Here is a 20,504-nt window from a genome sequence, read left to right on the forward strand (position 1 = left end):
TTAAGATCTTATAATAATATATTATAATCAAAGATTTAAACATTGGCATTTGAATAGTGTATGAAGATGGGACAAATTGAACAATCTGAACATCTTTCCAGTCACAGCAATTTGAAGGGTTACTTGCTGAATCCTAAAACCAAATTTTCCTATTCTTAACTCTGTAGACAATAATTTATAAAAACATCAAAATAAAAACTGGTCTGTTAAATTACAAAATCATTATACTTCCTTAATGTTCATTTTCAGCTTTTGAGCACACCACGTGTATAATTACGTAAGTGGGTTTGAGGAGATTAGGTTATCACGGCAACTTTCAACAAATCAAGTCATCTGATTTTAAAAACTCACTGCAGTGGGATACTACTAGCCTGACATAGCTCCAAAGCTAAATTGATTTCCCCAAGCAGCCAGACTATACAAACAGAGTTGACAAATGTAACTTTCTTTAAACTAAGTGTTTCTCAATGTTGGGAAGGTTAAGACGTGTGGACTTCAACTCCCAGAAGTCCATTTTCTTAACTTTATTCCCAGTTAATCAGTTTTGTTCTTGGTGGGAGTCGAGGAAAATAGAAGCAATATTGTGGTGGTGGTCGTGGTGATATGTGTGCGTGTGTGTTGCAAAGATTGAAAAATAGTTCCTTCTTCACATTTAGAAAACGTGTTAAAATAAATGTTTGTAAGTAGAAATATCAAGGGAAAACTCTGGCACATACAAAGAACACTGTAAGAATAGGAAGACACAATTACATGAAAATTAAAAAAAATATTACATACTGCTTACTTGTGTTGCGATTCTATGTAACTAGGTACCTGGGGAGGGGGGACGCTTTGACTTCAGTGAAATATACCAACATTGTGCTCATAATTCCCTTAAGAGAAATCACAATTAAGCACTAGCATCTTAAGAAGTCACTGGCATCCTTTTAATGTTCTAATTAAGCTACTCTGTAGGTACTTACGACGAAGTAAAGCAACTTCAAAGTCATTTTTCAGAATGTGTTCCTTTCAAATTTCTAATCTGCAACAATTGATGTTATTTAAAACCCAGCCTAACACACACTGGTTAGGTTGATTTTTTTTCACTGATTGGGTGAAGGATGTGTGGCTATTTATCTTCCTTCCATCAGTACAGTATATCCTGTGCCTCTGGTTACCACATAACAATAAGCCATGTTTACCTCTTGGCAATGGACTCAAATGTTCACGATTTCTTGGGATTGAATAGTTCAATTGTTTCATCACTCCAGAGCACTTTGTTACAAAACCACTCTACATTCTTTCCTCAGAGCAACATTTGGCAATGTACAGGTTAAAAAACATACACACATATATAAAAGAGCCTTGGTGACACAATGATTAGAATGTAATACTGCAGGCTACTTCTGCTGCCTGCTGGCTGCCTGCAATTCAGCAGATCGAATCTCATTGGCTCAAGGTTGACTCCTCCTTCCATCTTTCTAAGGTTATTAAAATAAGGACTCAGATTGTTGAGGGCAATGTGCTGACTTTGTAAACCATTTAGAGAGGGCTGTATAATACAGTGAAGCGGTACATAGGTGCTATTGCTAAAGGAAGGTAAAATCAGAGGTTTATTTGTTTGTTTAGCAACTTTACATAGCTACCTCTCTTAATATTGCCCAAAACACAGAAAGAAAGAAAAAACCACAACAAAGCTGTAAGGCAAATTAAGAGAGAGATCTAACAGGATAAAAGGAAGACATGCATACCAGGTTCCATTAACATTGTGACCACAGCACCTAAGAAAAAGTTTGGCCTTCAGAGCCTTCCCAACAAGATTGAGATCATATGGCTTGGAGAGCTGACAGGCTGATATCTGCAAAACTTGTCAAGGAGTCTCTGAGAGTCATGAACCAATTAAGCGAACTAATTATCTCCTGCAAACTCCACTCCCCTTTCGCTCCTCTTTTATTTCCTCTGGGAGGGGCCATTCATCATCCACATGTGGCCTTACTCCCAAATTGACCCGTTCTTTAGCTGTTCTCTTCTTCTGGCAATTCTGCGCATGCGCACACTGGGAAAAGGCTCCAGCTGTTCATCTGCCACTGATGTCTGACTCTGAAAACAGCCGATAACTGGCATACGGCTCTGGCCCCGCCTCTGCCTCCGACAAAGAGCCCTCATCTGAGCCTTTCCCAGACTCCAGGACTGGCCCATGTTCCTCCCCAACCTCATCACTGTCCAAATGCTGCCAGAGACCGCTTCATAGGAGAAGTATTTTGATAGAGAAGGCATACCCGAATAACAGAAATCTGGAGCATGCCTGCTCCGCTAGAACTAGTGGGATGGGTGGAAGCCATTGGAGACAAGTTTGCTTTGCATGATCCTCTGCTTTGTAAGGATTTATATCTAATTTAGGGACTAAGGAAGAAACCAGGTCTTCGAGCTCTATTTAAATCACAGCAGAATCAAGGGATACAATTATTTTTATGATGTGGCTGAAGAAGAGAGAAGAATATGGTAACTTTTCCATATATCCCATTGCTGTGTAAACAAACTATATTTTGCACCTCTAATATTTAATGTTAGTTACACTGTTCAATTAACTTTTTAGTTTACAGTGATGTATGTATGTTTTCTGTTTCGTACATCTGAGTAGTTTTCTGTCCCCAGCAGAGATTTTTCTTGACTTGCAAATCAGGAACTCTGAAACAAATCTCTGAAACAATATTTAAATATTGAAAGTTAAAAGTTGGAATGGCCTTCTGAGAACCCAAACATGAATATTATTGAAAATTGTGGGGAATTTCAAACATTCTGTGTATGTTTGGAGCCCTGAATTTTTTTTTTCTGAACTAGAATTCTTCAAGAAAGTGTGGGGAAAAAATCAAAAACAAGAATAGGAAGATTCTTAGTTGGCTATTAGAATAATTTGGAAGCTATTAAAATATGTTCTGCTCTCTGAATATGTCACTTGAAACTTATTTTGGATTAGGGAATTGATTATGACAGAACACTGAATCACATCAGATGTCTACCTCAATATTATCTTAGAATTTATTGAACCCTCTACCAAAGGAACACAAACTGCAAAATCCAGCATAACCAAATTTCTTTTTAATAAAATTTTTATTTTCATACAAACACAAACACACAAAACATATAACATAAAAACCTCTTCAACTGCATACAGTGTGTCGATTGATTACAAGGTCTTTCTGCATCCTTTCCAGAGTCATCACTTGAGCTTTATCAAAAATCGCATATTGTCAATCAAATATCTTTGTATACATTATTATTATTATTATATTTCATTTGATTCTCACTATTATTTCTCCATTTTAAACAAGGTATTCTAAATATGTATCCATTTATATTATAATGATTCAATATATCATCTTCAATATATCCAATAATAAAGAATGTTATATATCCTGTTCTAAGTCATTCTATTATTTTAACATTGATAACATTCTCTAATAATTTTCAATTCCATGTTTTTTCCATTATTAGTATCATCAATCTAATATACATGTATACAAATTGTTATAATCGTTAAAAATCCATTAAGCATAGCTATTATTACATCCTTTTTATATGAAACATATTAAATTTGAAGTAAATTTATATTATGGCATTTCATTACATCATCCTGAAATCATCCAATAATATTACATCTTTTTATTCTATTCTATACAGAATTATTTATCTTCTATAAAAAGGTTTTTCAACATCATCTCCATCATCCTCACTTACAGTTTGTATAAAATTTCATATTATCAATCTAGTATATATAAATGCTTCATTATCATTATTAATCATTTATTTGACTACAGCTATTATTACTTTGTCTTATACATAGCACTCAAAATTTAACTACATTTAACTAAATTTTATTGTGACATTTCATTTCATCATCCTGAATCCTTCCAGAAATAGTGCAGTCCAATATCTCTTGCCATTTGTAGAATCTGTATTCTAAGTGTTTTCTTGATAAGTCTTATGTGGACTTCTTCTGACAACTTGTTATTCATTGCATGTCTTACAAAGATTCGAAACCCTCTATCTGTTCCTTTCATCAGCTTGACTTTTGTTATCGCTGGTGCTTCTGCCGAAATTACTCTCATTGTTTCTGCCACATTTCTCCCCTTTCTTCATCTATATTTTGACATCTGAGATAGAGTTCCAGTTCATCGATCTCTCCTTTCCGTATTTCGCATTTATCATTTCCCTCCACTCTCGATTTGCTGTCAGTGTCAACAATTTTCTTATCACTTTCATATGTCTCTGTGGTTTTTTGAACTTTGTCCTCAAATTTCATTGTTTTATAAGTATTCTCAACTCTTCTCTCCGTACTTTCTGTATTTTGATCTATAATTTAAAGTCTCTTTTCAATTCTTTCTGTGATTAGTAAGACTTTTTGAATTTCTATCATAATTCTTTGCAATGTTAGTCCCTTTTCTTCTTCATATTGGGCCATTTTTCCAGGTTATAAACACTGCCACTAAAACATCCAAGGCTTTTGCTAGGTTTCAAACAAATTCAGTAAAGTTTTTCAGGACAAAGCTTTCTTTTTCCTTCAAAGAAACACCTGTATAAACAAGACATTTTCCACTGACCTTTCAGTAAACAAAGCCAATAGCTTTTTATTACTAGATGTTGCCAAGTCTCTAGATGGCATGTTACATCCTTTCCCTCTGTTTTTGCCTCTTTTTCTAAGGTCCAAACTCCAGAAGAGAAGAAATGTTTAAAGATTACAATCCGGCCGAGCCTTGCGAGGAAGGAAACTTTTAATCCACAAATACAAAAAATGGAAAAGTAGAGAGGAAGAAGGGGGAAAAAAGACCAGTCCAGTTTAAAAGTAAGAGGCATTTGTAAAAAGTCCATCCATAGAAAACAAACAAAATTAAAGTGAAAAAGATAACACAATAGTTTTAAACCAGGGTTAATTCACTGCTTGCTTCCTTCTGTCTTCAATTTTATTTTAACTCTAAGTCTTTTGGGTTTTCTCTTCTCTAATAAGGATGTTTCTCACCATTTCGACACACTGTCTCTCCTGTTCTGCTTCCATTTCAGGGGACGGTCCCAACCTTCTGCAGCCATTTTGGCTGCTTCTCTTGTAGCCGGCAAAAAGAGCTTTCTCCTGGATTGATCAGGGACTTTGCGATGTCCCTGAGATCAGCAGGACATGCTCTTCTCTATCACCGTTCCTTCAGAACGGTTTAGATCCAAAAAGGACTGTCCAGCAACAGAGATATCGACAGCAATACTAGAGGCCCAAGATTACATGTCATGTCATCGTGACGTCAAACCCCGCCTCTCCAGCATAACTGAATTTTGTCCATCACTTTACTGCTCTAACATTTACCTGGATTTCTGCCATCCAAATGCAACTGCAGTCAGTGCTTAAAATGTGGCTGGGTTTTTAAAACTGCCAAAACTCAGCATCAAATTTTGTCCACTTGTGATACACATGCGATCTCCTGTTTTCTAAAATAAAAGCTAAAATGATATTTTTTTAAATAGTATGAACAAAGAAATGTTACGGAAAGACAGAATATATAAAAATGCCCAGTGCATCTTATCTATAAGATCCCTGATGTGACTTTATAATTCAATCACAATTCAATTCTTAGCATCACTGTAGGAAAAAAATTAAGAGGAGACAGTGCATCTAGCCATGGTATGGGGCTTGTGGAGTTGTATCTGCCAATTTTTCACTATTGTGAGCAAACTAAAAACTGGTACAGGACAGTGTTATTTTCTTTTCCCTATAAAATAGAGGAGGCGGGTTCCCTTAACTGGGAATCACAATTTAGGGACAAAAATAATTCCATCATATAAAATATTTTCCTACCAAAATTCAACTCCCTTAGACTACTAGCTATCAAATAATTGGAAGCATTGATTTCCAGCAAGAAAAATGGCTTAAAAGAGATTTGATCTCAATTGCTATGCAATGGAATGTTTCAATACCTTCTAAAAATATGTTAAATAAGACTTTGTGATTAGTATCATAACGTGTTAGATTATGAGAAAAGTATGAGCACAACGGAATAGAGGTCACATTAATCAATTGATTATTGCATCGCTCTGAGCGGGACCTGTCCCAGCAGTTTACTTTTAGTCAGCAATCCAGTAATTCTCCACCCATTTACCACCATAGTACTTGGGATTCTAAGATGGGATCTAATGCATTTCAATCTCCCCTGTCTGTCCAACTCAGCGAACAAGGCCCATAAATTCCCTCCCCATATTTTTCATGGCAGACATGAGAGGGAGTCCTCCAGCTGTCTCCACTTCCTGTCAGAACTTCATTTTAAAAATCTCTTTAGAAATAAGGAAAGTATTCTAAGTCCTTACAACTATGACAGCCATTAATAAAAACACATTTACACAGCAGGATCAGGAGAACCAGTTGAACCAGTTTCAAAGAAAGGTGCAGAGGAATGTAGTTTTTTTTAAATTTAATAAAATACAAAATATTAAAATGCATAATAACTCTGGCACAGCAAAAAGCTAAGCACTAATGGATTTGATCTGTATTCAACATTAACATTAAAAGTGCACAACATTTTTCACAGTATACATTTATATATGACCTATTGTCTGCTTTATTATTAACTCTACTTTTATAAAATATGAGCCATAATTTTAAGTAAAGCTAAAGCCAGTTAGAACTATTTAGGGGGAAATTTGAAAATTAAAAAAATATATTTTGGTTTAGGTTGAAGAAATGGAGTAACTGATTTTAGGTCAACATTGAAGAAACGAATCCATCCATAAATGATCTTACAAAAAAACCTCATAGGTTTCAGCAAGTTTATTACATGCTTTTATGGAGAAATGCAAATGAGTCTTGTTTCTTCGAACTGTTTGTGGTATTTCTAATATCTTTTACAGTACTGAGAATTCAATGCTGAACCAAGTGCCTTATTTACTAGCTTCTATGGTCTTCTATAGCTACTAGCACCTACTCTGGCACACAGTCAGTATAGCAATCAGGTTAACAAGTTCTAATTTAACACTTCCAATTAAAACATTCTAAAAAAAACATAGCTGCTTTTCTCCTAGCAGACAGTTTATCTGAAACTTATGGGAGTGAAATTTGAACTTTCAAGTACATGAGATGTTAAGAGTATATTGCATAAGGCTTATGAAGACCATGCTTATACTATCTTCATCCTTTCAAATTAGCAACTGAGTTGGCTAAATACAGAAGTCCTTGTATCTGAATAATACATTTCCAGATGCACACAGAGGTTTTGGCTTGTGTACAAAAACAAAACAAAACAAAACAAAAGGAACCTGAGTATGTATGAGTGGTTGTTTAATTGAATTGGGTTTAATGTTTAAAAATGTTATTACAATTTAGAAGACTCAGTAATGGACTTGAACAGCAATTGAACTGTTAAGGCACACAAGATTTCCTCCAAGTAATATTAAAAATATGAGCTCTTCTTTGTCTTCAGCCCTCCCTTTATTTTTATCATGTTTAACATGACAATGGATCATATAAACATTCTGTTAAGCATGTAACAAAAATACCAAGGTATTTGGAAATGACAGATATAGCAGAAATTATTTATGAAACTGTTGAAATCAACAAACAATTGGCACCAATGTAAGTATACGCAACAAAACAAGTTCACTGAACCAGTCCGCGAACCAGTATTTGTTTGCAGTGTGTTGAGAACCGGGCTGTGCAAGCAGTGGGTGAATGCGGAAAACTTCATTTGCGCACATGTGGAATTAGGTCATGCATGCAAAAACACCCTCTCGCCCCACACTGCCAGTCCGCAGAGCTGGAAAGCTTGGGGATTGCTACACTAAAGGCTTTTTAAAATACTAAATGTTGACATCCTATGTTTAAAACCTTAAGATAATATTACAAGTGACATTACCACACAGGATTAACCCAAGCGTGTTCTTGTGCAATATTTAAGAGTATCAAGCATACAACATAATAATTTCCATTTGCATTATACAATGTAAGCCCACCTGAGTTGGTAAAGTATTTGTATGAATTAAATTACAGACAATATTTATAATTGTACCAACACATTACATCTGTTTTATTTATAGTCAAGGCATAAGGCATAAACAGAAAAAATACACACACACATCCCAGTTTCTCAGAGAGTCATGGGTCCTTCATTTTTCCCGAAGATTTGTTACAGTTAAAATATTCTTCATTGCTCCCACACAGGGAACTTTGGAACATATTAATAAAATTCTGCCATTCAGGTTCAGCGCTTAATAAAACAGAATGAATACTTCACAAAACTATGCACTCAAGAGCAGAAACTACCATATTTTATTAGACCAGGTCCTAAGAACTAATAGGATGAAATCTACCAATTCTTGACTGATGTATTAAATCCAATGGAACCGTCCTATGAAAGGTTAGTTCTCCTATTTGATATAGTCTTCTTCATATAACTAACTACAATTTAAATTGTAAAAAAGAGCTTTGTTTATTTAAAGTGTCAGTATGGGCAGACAACTCAACTGCATGACTTTGGGGAGCTACAAAATAAGATAGATTTGAGGCAGTTCATCTATGTTCTACATCACGGAAACGTGATAATTGTGTCTTAGTTTTGGTCAGGCAACCAAAAGGCTTGGAGGGGACAGGAAAGGAGGGTGGGGGGCAACAGCAAGGACAATGGCAATCAACTGTGAGAATTGTAATCCTCAACAACTGAAAAATACCAAGTTGTTTACTCCAGTTCTGGATAAAATTTACCATTGAACAAATACTTCAACACTGCTAAAACAGTGTGTTTGTGCAGAATTAACAGTAAAAAGGGCACTCCGAAGCTTTGCTCTTTCATAAATTCATTTCTAAGGCAATATCTATTATTTCAAATAATAGAAAATAAAAAGAGCAGTCTTATTCATTAGCACTTTTTCTGGAATTGTTCATTGTTTCCTTCTTTCACCACTGAAGATTACCATCACTTCAGAATATATATCTCTATGAGGCATATTCAGACCACACAAGCATGGTCCTATTTAACAACAAATTGTCCACCTTTCTAATCAGGATTCAGTTCAAAGCATGATTCTACTTCAGTCTGTCTTTTCAGATTTCTCTTTTTCTATCATGCAACGGCGAACAATGCTGTCAAAACCTGCTATAAAATACAGGCTGACCAAGCGAAAAATGCCCAGGAACATAACCTGTGAGAGAAAGAATCATATTCAATGTAAGTTTTTTTTAAATGCAAAAATCACATATTGCATTATATGCAAAGGAAATATATAATTTGACATATTTTGCCTAATAGGCACTTCACAATTCTTACAGATTAAATCAGGTGTAGAGAAATGAAAGTCCAAGAACTTAATCTAAATCCCAATTTCCTTGGTGAGTCGGAAGAGATTATATCAAGTAATACCTATATCTCCATGCATGAGACTTTCAGTTATTAACTTTGTTCTCTTGTACAGGTAAAAATACTTGGCTAACTACATCTGTATGCAGATGACACTCAGTTGTACATCTCTACCCCGAACCACCCCAACGAAGCCGTCGAGGTGATGTCCCGGTGTCTGGAGGCCGTGCGGGTCTGGATGGGTGACAACAGACTCAAGCTCAACCCTTCCAAGACGGAGTGGCTGTGGCTACCGGCGCCCCGCTTTAGCCAATGTGTTCCATCTCTGGCCATCGGGGGGGAACAACTGCCCCCGGTGGATAGGGGAACGCAATTTGGGCGTCCTCCTAGATTCCCGGCTGTCGCTAGATGATCATTTGACGGCCGTGGCTAGGGGGGCGTTCCACCAGGTTCGCCTGGTGCGCCAACTGCGCCCCTTACTAGAGCGGGACGCCCTTCGCACAGTCACTCATGCCCTGGTGACTTCCCGTCTTGATTACTGCAACGCTCTCTACATGGGGCTCCCCTTGAGATGCACCCGAAGGCTCCAGCTGGTTCAGAATGCAGCCGCGCGGGTTATTATGGGGAGTACTAGGTACTCCCATGTAACACCTTTCCTGCGTGAGCTGCACTGGCTGCCTGTGGCTTTTCGGGTGCGTTTCAAGGTGTTGATTGTCATCTTCAAAGCGCTCCATGGCTCGGGACCTAGTTACCTGCGGGATCGCATTCTACCCCATACATCCCTGCGACCAATCCGCTCTCACAGAGAGGGTCTCCTCCGGGTACCTTCCGCTAAACAGTGCGGGCGGGCGGTGCCTAGGAATAGGGCCTTCTCTGTGATGGGCCCAACCCTCTGGAATGACCTCCCCCCGATATTAGAACCACCTCAGATCTCCGCTCCTTCCGCAAGAAACTCAAGACCCACCTGTTTCGATTAGCCGGCCTAGCCTAATTGTAATGGTAATTGTATTTACAGGGAACACCTATTACTAACCTTCCTGGATGGCTTTTTAAATTTTAAATTGGGGTTTTAAACTGGTTGTAGAATTGTTTTTAATTATTTAAATTGGTTTTGGGTTTTATACACAGACGGTATGTGTGCGTTGTTTTGTCTGATGTCTTATGTTATGTTTTGTTGTTTTGAACATGAACGGTCTGTACACCGCCCCGAGTCCCTACGGGGAGAGGGGGCGGTCTATAAATTTAATAAACCTTAAACCTAACCTACTTGGCTACATCTACATGTTTGTTCATGCAAGAGGGCACTGCGATGGATGGCACAATTCTCAAGTGGAGAGGAGAGGTCTTAGCCTACCAGACAAAATGTTCTACTTTCCAAATTAAGTGATGGTGTTATTGCTAAAAGGAAAAAAAAGAAAATAGCCTCAAGTACAGATGAGTACATATTTTATAAATTTGAATTTAATTTCATCAAAAATAAATGGAGTGCCTTATCTTTCACTGTAAGCTATGAATTACTACTTGAAAGGAAGTAAGATTCAAATTAGAGCAAAACAAAAGGACGTTTCATGGAACTTTATGAAAAAATCAACCCTAACTGTATAAATACTGGATTTGCCTCCATCATTAACTTCGACCATTACAAAGCACCACAATAATTCCAAAAATGATGCTTCTATCTTGATTTTTGTTTCTTACCGACTCTAGGATTTCAGCAATGGAAGAAACTGGGGCCATTCCATTAGTCAATATTTTCAGCATGTGACCATCAGCACCAACAGAACTAGTAAATTTTCCTTGCTGTCATAAAACCGAACAAAACACCAATAGATTATCAATACAATTCCACCATTGTATGAAGAACTTTGGGGGAAAGAACAAATTAAAAAATATATAAAAATAGTATTGCCCCAACTTCATTCCCCCTTTTATATTTTTATATATCCATTTTAGCTTTTGATACCCCTTGGAACAGAGGTTTTTTTAATTTTTAACAATGTTAAAAATTATACATTTCTGATGCTACTCAATATTGTAGTATTAAATCTTCAATTTTTATACTTGGAGAGAAAAGTTACTATGCATGGAATCAATTTTTTGAAAAGTATAATTGTTTTGTTCCCCCCCCCAAACTAATAATCCACCCATGTTTGCTTGTCATGCATAAAATGCAATATTTTACTTACAACAGCATCCTTAACAATAATTTTGGCAACATGGTCAGGTTGGCAGATTGATGATGCTTCTGAAATAAGCTTGGTTTCTAACAGCTTAAATAGAAATACAAAGATCATATATATATAAAAGATAAATGTATTGACAAATTAGCCACAAAAATCACCCATCTGAAACCTTTCTGTTAAGTAAAACAGATGCACCAAGAGTGATCCAACATATATATCTCTAAACCCTAAAATATATTATTTGTTTTTTGTAGTTACTGAGAGAAAAACTAAAAATAATGAAGTGTTTTATAGTGCTCACTGACCATTTCTATAATCATATATCTGCACCCAGGGATAATTCCTTTTTTCTGACTCGGCAAGCTTTTTTAATTTCCTTTAAAAAAAAGAACTTTCGTGTTTCACAGTAATTTTATTAAGCCTTACAATTAAAAACATAAACCAAAAGATACAAATTTGTTTTAAAAAAATAAAACAAAAGGAAAAAAATAGACGTTGCAGAAAAAGAAAATAGAAAAAACAGTGTGTGTGGATGTGTATGTATGCAACTCTCTTTTGTAAGTACAATATAGAAAAGTTAATCTAGGTCACTCTGGTTTAGCATTTGTATATCTCTACTGATTGTTAAGACATTTCATTTGTAAATCCAACACAACATCTTTTTGCATATCGTTCTTGTGAGCTGACATTTTAAAATCCACATTCGACTCTCAGTCTTGGACAGTAACCTGCTCCTCTTCTGTAGCCTTTTAAAATTCCCTTTTTATGGTGGAAGACATTTTAAAAGTTCTGAGAACACTGTCCCCTAATTTCTTTGAATTCTTCCAAAGTTAAGAGTATTTTGCTTTATTCTGTTTCTGGATCTCTTATTTTGTAATTATAATTTTTAGGTTGTTTATGATTCCCTTTAGACTCTAACCTTCAAAGTATCTTTTATCATATCTTTTTTTCTAATCCACAACATTTTCCCATGGAGAAGATTTCTTACACTTAATTTCAAAATCTTATTTCAAATCTATTTGGATCCCTAATATGTTTGTACTGTAATTTTCCAAATTCTAATCACCACTTTGCTATTTATTCCGAAATATTTTTTCTCGCTCCTTAAAACTTCTATTTAAAATTTCTTTTGCTAAGGATTGATGGAAAGGTATCCGGTGCTTTAAAACCTGTCAATCCCAATAGTCGAAAAGCAGTTAACAAGCAATTTCTGAAAGTGATTAGTATGTGGAAGTGGGTAAACCCAGTATCCTTTCCAAGGCACCAAACGTGATTTGAGGAAAAATATGGGTACTCCATCTCCAAGAGCTCTAAATTCTCTTGAGCAGGGGTCCCCAACCCCTGGACCGGCACTAGTCGGCAGCATGCCAGAAACTGGGCCGGGCAAACAAGTGAAACCCTATCCGTGGGATGCAGGCAGCATTTGAAACCATGCCCCCTCTGGTTCACAGAAAAGCCTCTCTCCACGGAATCGGTCCCTGGTGCCCAAAAGGTTGGGGGCCATTGCTCTGGAGACCATTGTATTTTAATCTCCTCACAAGAAGCAATTGTATGGAACATCTGTGAGTGATTGCAAGTTCTTGACCAGAGGAATTACAGGTAGTCCTCAACTTACAGAGTCTGGCCTCTACGGTCATTAGTCATGAAAATTGTAAAATGAGTTACCCATGTGACCGACTGATTTCACAATCTTTTTGTGCAGCAGTCATTAGCAAAACACCTATGGTTGTTAAGCAAACCCATTGTTCACTATGGGGCATCTTTACTGAAAATGAAAGCAAAGGTCACTTTTTAGCAAAAACATCGTAAATTGCAGTTATGTGACTGCAGGATGCTGCAAATGGTCATAAATGTGGGTTGGTTGCCAAATGCCCAAAATGCGGTAATGGAATTGCCAAAATGGGGCGGGGGGGGGGGGAAATCCACTGTAACATTTAATATTCACTAAGTGAGCGGTAATAAATCAAGGACTACCTATATAAAATACAGCCTACTTGCCAGTCCTTCATTCCACTATGATCCATTTCTTTCCTAAACGTCCCATGCAGTGAACTTTCAAAGTTCAGCAGAACTCAAGTTGTCCTCTCCCTTTTCATGAAAAGCAGTTTACATTAACTTTCCTTATGCCCAACAGAACACTCCCTCTCATTTAATTAAAGTTGATTGAAGCTTTCTTTGTAATGTAAACACAACTTATCTGTAATACACCCACTTCGATTTTCTTCTCACAGATCCTATCGCACATATTTCAAAAGTTATGTAGGTTAGGATCTCTGCCAAACAGAAAACTGAATAACCCAGAGATGCGGTAGAGAATGAGAGAGACACATGCTATCAAGATGTACATGGATCTTATCAATGCTTTGAGGAGGACCATCTTGAAAAGGGCATGTAGAGAGTTTGGGAGGCCTGCAAAGCCTGTAGTGTGATCTTGGGGGCTGGGGAGGGCAAAAACGAGTGAAAAACAGGCCTGTTTTTTTTGGGTAAACCGAGCCTGAGTTTTTTGTGTGTGTGCAAAAAACGGGGCATGCAAAGGGTTTGGGAGGCCTGTACAGTGCTCCTGGAGTCTTGGGAGGGGAAAAACACTGATTTTGTGAAAAAATGGCCCGTTTTTATTTGTTTTTGCCCTCCCCAGCCCCCAGGAGCACTTTGTAGACCTCCCAAACCCTCTGCGCGTCCATTTTTGCAAAATAGGGGATACGCGGGGCAGGGTTTTGGAAAGCCAAAAATGGCTGTTTTCAGTGTATAACACACACCCAGATTTTCACTCTCTCTTTTGGGTCGAAAAAGGTGCGTGTTATACTCTAAAAAATACGGTACCCTCCAGTTGAACAAAGTGCCTGCATACTGTGAAGCAGCCACGGTGGGAAGCAATAGGTTGGTCTACAAAAGTCAAAGCTATTAAGAGCTATGGTGCTGATAAAAATGTTGGTTGATCTCTTTCTGGTTGCCTTATTATCCAAATCCCTTGCATTTCATCTTTAGCAGGCAGAACCTGTCTCCTGGATACAGGTGGTCCTCAACGTAGGACCACAGTTCAGTCCAAAATTGCTAAGTGAGACATTTGTTAAGTGAGTTTTGCCCCATTTTAAGATCTGTCTTGTTACAAAAGGTGAAGATATGACCCCAGGACACCTCAACCGTCATAAATATGAGTCAGTTGCCAAATGTCTGAATTTTGATCACGTGACCTTGGGGATCCTGCAATGGTTGTAAATGTGAAAAATGGTCATTCGAAGTTACACTTTTTTCAGTGCTGTTTTTCACACTTAGGGCCACTTCAGCATCCCCATGGTCACATGATATATCTTTGGATGCTTGACAACTGAGTCGGTTTTATGATGGTTGCAGTGTCCTGGGGTCACGTGATCACTCTTCGCAATCTTCTGACAAGCAAACTCAACAGGGGAAACCAGATTAGCTTAACAACCATGTTATTAATTTAACAACTGCAGCTATTCAGTAAACAAATGTGACAAATATAGTCATAAAATGGGGCAAAACTCACTTAACAAATTTGTCACTTAGCAACGTACGTTTTGGCCTCAATTTTGGTCGTAAATCAAGGACTACCTACATATGGAAGCAAAATACTATTTCCTATTAGTTTGAACTTTCTTACCCTCCACCAACCATATTATTAGCCAACTTAAGTTTGGCTAGACTCAATATGTTAAAAAATAATCTACTCATGTGCAGGTCATGTAAAATAAAGAGCAGAGCAAAGGGTAGAAACTACAATATTCTGAGGCAATCCACTTAACCTCAGAAAGCTGGCCTGCCTGAGGTGATGTTTCCACTGGGTGGAGTGAGGGATACTGAGGAGACATTTACTGCCTTAGTACTTTCCATGCTGCAGAGCTTGTCCCTCCCTTCCATTTTGTTATTGTTTTTCCTTTTCCTCATTTATGTAGCTCTAGGAGAAGACAGAATGGTATGTATGCCTGCACTACAAGTCTCTGCTAGAAATCTCTGTAGGTCTCGTTTCCCTTAAAAATAGTTTTATTCACTTTTTAATTCGTTTCACTTTTTCTGTAAGGTTTTGTTGTTAATATGGCTATAGTGGCCTCTTTTGTGATTCTGTGATGATTATATATTATCTTCAAATTAAGTTTTTCTTGTCTAAATTAATTATTCTCTTAAATAATATGAAGCTTCAATTGTAAGAAATATTATATTTATAACTAACTAAATAAATAAAATCACATATTTTTCTTTCTTAAAATATATAGGCCTTTGTAAATCAAGAATGTTAAAGGTTGAGAATTAGATATAGATGATGGTGATGATGATGATGATGATGATTATTATTATTATGCATCAACAGAATTGTATCACAGCGGCCAGTTGTTTTGCCGGATTTGGCATTAATTACTAGTCGGGCCCCACCCAGGGGCCTAGGACGTCGTAACGTATTTTCGTAATATGTGTGCGGATCCAAGCAGTGCTTTATACAGTTTTCTGTATTCTTGTTTCGTCTGTTGGGCTCTCAATAGATTTTTGTTCTTTACTTCGATTAATAGACGTTCTTGACTTTCTTTTAAATAATCAGCCAGTGCATGTTTTTCTTCTTCAACTATTTGCTTCACTTGTAATAATCCTCTGCCACCTGACTTTCGGGGTAGGTATAGTCTATCAATATCACCACGTGGATGTAAACTGTAGTGCATTGTCATTAGTTTCCTGGTTTTTCGGTCCAAAATGTCCAAATCAGCTTGTGTCCAGTTAACTATACCAGCTGTGTATCTTATAACTGGTATTGCCCAGGTGTTTATTGCCTTGATTGTATTTCCACCATTCAATTTAGATTTCAAAATTTTCCTAACTCTGTTGGTGTACTCTCCCGACAATAGTTTTTACTTCTCCATGCTTGATGTTATCCAACTGCAGAATGCCTAGGTATTTGTAGGCTTTATTTTCATTGCATTTAATTAGTTGGCCATTGGGCATTTCAATTCCCTCATATGTAGTGATTTTGCCCCTTTTTATGGATACAGTGGCACATTTTTCCATGCCAAACTGCATTGAAATATTGGTGCTGAATACTCGGACTGTGCTTGTCAATGATTGGATTTTTATTATTATTATCAGAAGTGTATCACAGCTGCCAGTTTCGCCGGATTTGGCATTAATTACTAGTCGGGCCCCACCCAGGGGCCTAGGACGTCGTAACGTATTTTTGTAATATGTGTGCAGATCCAAGCAGTGCAGCCTTTTGCATTTGACTGATGGTGATTTTGTCAATTTTTAACTGTTTTAAATGTAATTCCAGTGCTTTTGGAATAGCACCCAGTGTGCCGATTACCACTGGAATTACCACTGCTGGTTTGTGCCATAATCGTTGGATTTCAATTTTTAAGTCCTGGTATTTCGCGATTTTTTCATATTCCTTCTCGGCGACCCTGCTATCACCTGGTATTGCGATGTCTATGATTGTAACCTTATTTTTCTCAACCAGTGTGATGTCTGGTGTATTATCCGCCAGTATTTTATCTGTTTGTATGCGAAAATCCCACAAGATCTTGACCATCTGATTTTCGGTGACTTTTTCAGGCTTATGTTCCCACCAGTTTGTTGCTGTTTTAATATTATAATTTTTGCACAAATTCCAGTGGATCATTTGTGCCACTGAATTGTGCCGCATTTTATAGTCAGTCTGCGCGATTTTTTTTACAGCAGCTGACTATGTGGTCTTCTTCTTCTTCTTCTTCTTCTTCTTCTTCTTCTTCTTCTTCTTCTTCTTCTTCTTCTTCTTCTTCTTCTTCTTCTTCTTCTTCTTCTTATTATTATTATTATTATTATTATTATTATTATTATTATTATTATTATTATTTACTTTATTCATTAAACATGAAACTCAGCCAACTGAACATTCAAAAATGCATTACAAATACTGTTGACTGGTGCTAATGGTTGATACAGTTTGCTGCCAGTGTCCTAGGTATCAACCAAGTACCTTCTTAAAATATACAATGTTCTGAGTAGCGCAGTTTTTTGTAGTTCCGCTGGTGTTATTGCAGGAAGCTGCAATTTGTTGATGTATCTTGTAAAATTCTTGGACATGGTGTCAAGTGCCCCGATGACAAAGGGTATCACTGTTACATGCTTCATCCATAGCCGTGTAGTTTTGATGGCCAGGTCGCAATATTTCATTATTTTTTCTAGTTCTTTTTCTTCGACTCTGGCATCTCCAAGAACAGTGATATCAATAAACTGTACACTTCGGCGATCTACAACAGTGATATTTGGTGTGAGGTGCTCCAAATGACGATCCGTTTGTATTTGAAAGTCGCACAAGATCTTCACCTTCTCATTTTTGATATCTTTTTCCACTTTATGTTCCCATGACTTTCTGGATACAGGTAAATCATATTTTTTACATAATGACCAGTGGATTAATTTAGCAACTCGGTCATGTGTAGCTTTGTAATCAGTTTGTGCGATTTTGCTGCATTCACATATTAAACGTGAAACAGTTTCAACTTTGTTATTGCAAAGTCGGCAGTTTGGGTTGTCAGTGGATTTTTGTATTTTCACTTTCATGGCATTAGTTTGTAGTGCTTGTTCTTGAACAGCCGGTATTAATACAATAATAATACAATAGTAGAGTTGGAAGGGACCTTGGAGGTCTTCTAGTCCAACCCCCTGCCTAGGCAGGAAACCCTATACCGTTTCAGACAAATAGCTATCCAACATCTTCTTAAAGACTTCCAGTGTTGGGGCATTCACAACTTCTGGAGGCAAGCTGTTCCACTGATTAATTGTTCTCACTGTCAGGAAATTTCTCCTCAGTTCTAAGTTGCTTCTCTCCTTGATTAGTTTCCACCCATTGCTTCTTGTTCTACCCTCAGGTGCTTTGGAGAATAGTTTGACTCCCTCTTCTTTGTGGCAACCTCTGAGATATTGGAATAATGCTATCATGTCTCCCCTAGTCCTTCTTTCTCTTAAGCTAAACATACCCAGTTCCTGCAACCGTTCTTCATATGTTTTAGTCTCCAGTCCCCTAATCATCTTTGTTGCTCTTCTCTGCACTCTTTCTAGAGTCTCCACATCTTTTTTACATCGTGGCGACCAGAACTGAATGCAGTATTCCAAGTGTGGCCTTACCAAGGCATTATAAAGTAGTATTAACACTTCACGTGATCTTGATTCTATCCCTCTGTTGATGCAGCCTAGAACTGTGTTGGCTTTTTTGGCAGCTGCTGCACACTGCTGGCTCATATTTAAATGGTTGTCCACTAGGACTCCAAGATCCCTTTCACAGTTACTACTACTGAGTAAGGTATCACCTATACTGTACCTGTGCATTCCGTTTTTGTTGCCTAAATGTAGAACCTTACTCTTTTCACCATTGAATTTCATTTTATTAGATAGTGCCCAATGTTCAAGTTTGTCAAGATCCTTCTGTATCTTAAGCCTATCTTCTGGAGTGTTGGCTATTCCTGCCAGCTTGGTGTCATCTGCAAATTTGATGAGTTCCCCATTTATTCCCTCATCCAAGTCATTGATGAAGATGTTGAAGAGTACTGGGCCTAAAACAGAGCCTTGGGGTACTCCACTGCATACTTCCCTCCATGTAGATGCAGTTCCATTGAGAACTACACGTTGAGTGCGGTTGGTCAGCCAGTTACCAATCCATCTGGTGGTGATGCTGTCTAACCCACATTCTTCTACTTTATCTAGTAGTAGGTTATGGTCTACCTTATCAAAAGCCTTACTGAAGTCCAAGTAAACTATATCAACGGCATTCCTCTGGTCCACTAATTTTGTCACATTATCAAAGAATGCAATAAGATTAGTCTGGCATGATCTGTTTTTGACAAATCCATGTTGGCTTTTGGCTATTACTTTGTTTGCTATTAAACCTTCCGTTCCTTTCTTGATAGTTCCCATCTTAAGCCATGTCCATGTCAAGTTGTCATCACATTCCTTCAATGTTTTTCAAGTGCTGTCCAGGCAAAGCTTTGGTTTTCCATCTATTTAATCTGTCATCCAGCTGTTTCCGCTTATATTCTGCCTGTGTTTCTGTTGTTTTTATACTGTTCTCCATTTTCACAGCCTGCAGCAATTTTTCTGTACTTTGGTTCACATAATCATTCAAACTTTGTTTTTCTTCTTCTACAGTTTGATGGATTTGCAATAGCCCTCTGCCCCCTATTTTTCTTGGCAGGTACAACCTGTAGATGTCACTTCGTGGATGTAAAGCGTGGTACATATTCAAAAGTTTGCGTGTTTTCTGGTCCACGTTTTCCAGTTCAGCCAGAGTCCAGTTGATGATTCCAGCTGAGTAGCGTATCACTGGCACTGCCCATGTATTAATGGCTTTAATTATGTTTCCAGCATTCAGCTTTGATTTTAATATTTTGTGGACCCTCGTGATGTATTCCTTCTGTGTTGACTCTTTGACTTTTCCATTCAAGATGTTATCTGCTTCCAATATGCCTAGGTACTTGTCATCCTTTAATATGCTTTCACTATATTTCCATTTTCCAGTTCTATTCCTTCTGTTTTTCCCATTTTTCCTCGCTGTATGGATAATATAGCACATTTTTCAAGTCAAAAGTTCATTTTGATGTCACTGCTGAACAGTTGAACTGTGTTGAGTATTGATTTAAGTTCAGTGGGGCTTTTCGCATACATTTTTAAGTCATCCATGTATAGTAGATGGTTTATCTTGCCATGTTGGCTTGAGATTTGGTATCCCAGTTTTGTGTTTTGTAGGATTATTGTCAGTGGAATTAATGCAATATTGACCAGTAGTGGTAAAAGTGAATCCCCTTGGAAGATTCCTCGTCTGATGTTGACTTCACCAATGTTCTCCCCATTTGTTGTTAGAACTGTTTTCCATTTTTGCATATTTGCTTTCAAAAATGTAGATATTTTTGATGATTCCAAAGTTTTCCAGACAGGTGTTAATCCAGCTGTAAGGTAATGACTCAAATGCCGTTTTGTAATCAATCCATGCCATATTTAAATTTGTTCTTCTTCGTTTTGCATTTTTAGTACCATTTTGTCTATG

The 20,504-nt window shown here is 37.3% G+C and overlaps 1 protein-coding gene across 1 annotated transcript in view; it reads right to left on the reverse strand.

Annotated features, from left to right (window-relative positions):
• Positions 1–6,413: 6,413 nt before the first annotated feature.
• The window catches only part of KDSR (3-ketodihydrosphingosine reductase), a 49,299-nt gene continuing 35,208 nt past the window's right edge, over positions 6,414–20,504 (reverse strand). Inside the window, exons 8-10 of the mRNA XM_081951877.1 lie at positions 11,489–11,572; positions 11,001–11,102; positions 6,414–9,147 (exon numbers count right to left, since the gene is read on the reverse strand). Coding sequence (XP_081808003.1) covers positions 9,037–9,147; positions 11,001–11,102; positions 11,489–11,572 — 297 coding nt within the window. The 3' untranslated portion in view covers positions 6,414–9,036. The remainder of the gene's footprint in view (positions 9,148–11,000; positions 11,103–11,488; positions 11,573–20,504) is intronic.

The sequence above is a fragment of the Natrix helvetica genome (assembly GCF_964273705.1).
Source record: "Natrix helvetica genome assembly, chromosome: 4".
NCBI classification, from domain to species: Eukaryota; Metazoa; Chordata; class Lepidosauria; order Squamata; family Natricidae; genus Natrix; species Natrix helvetica.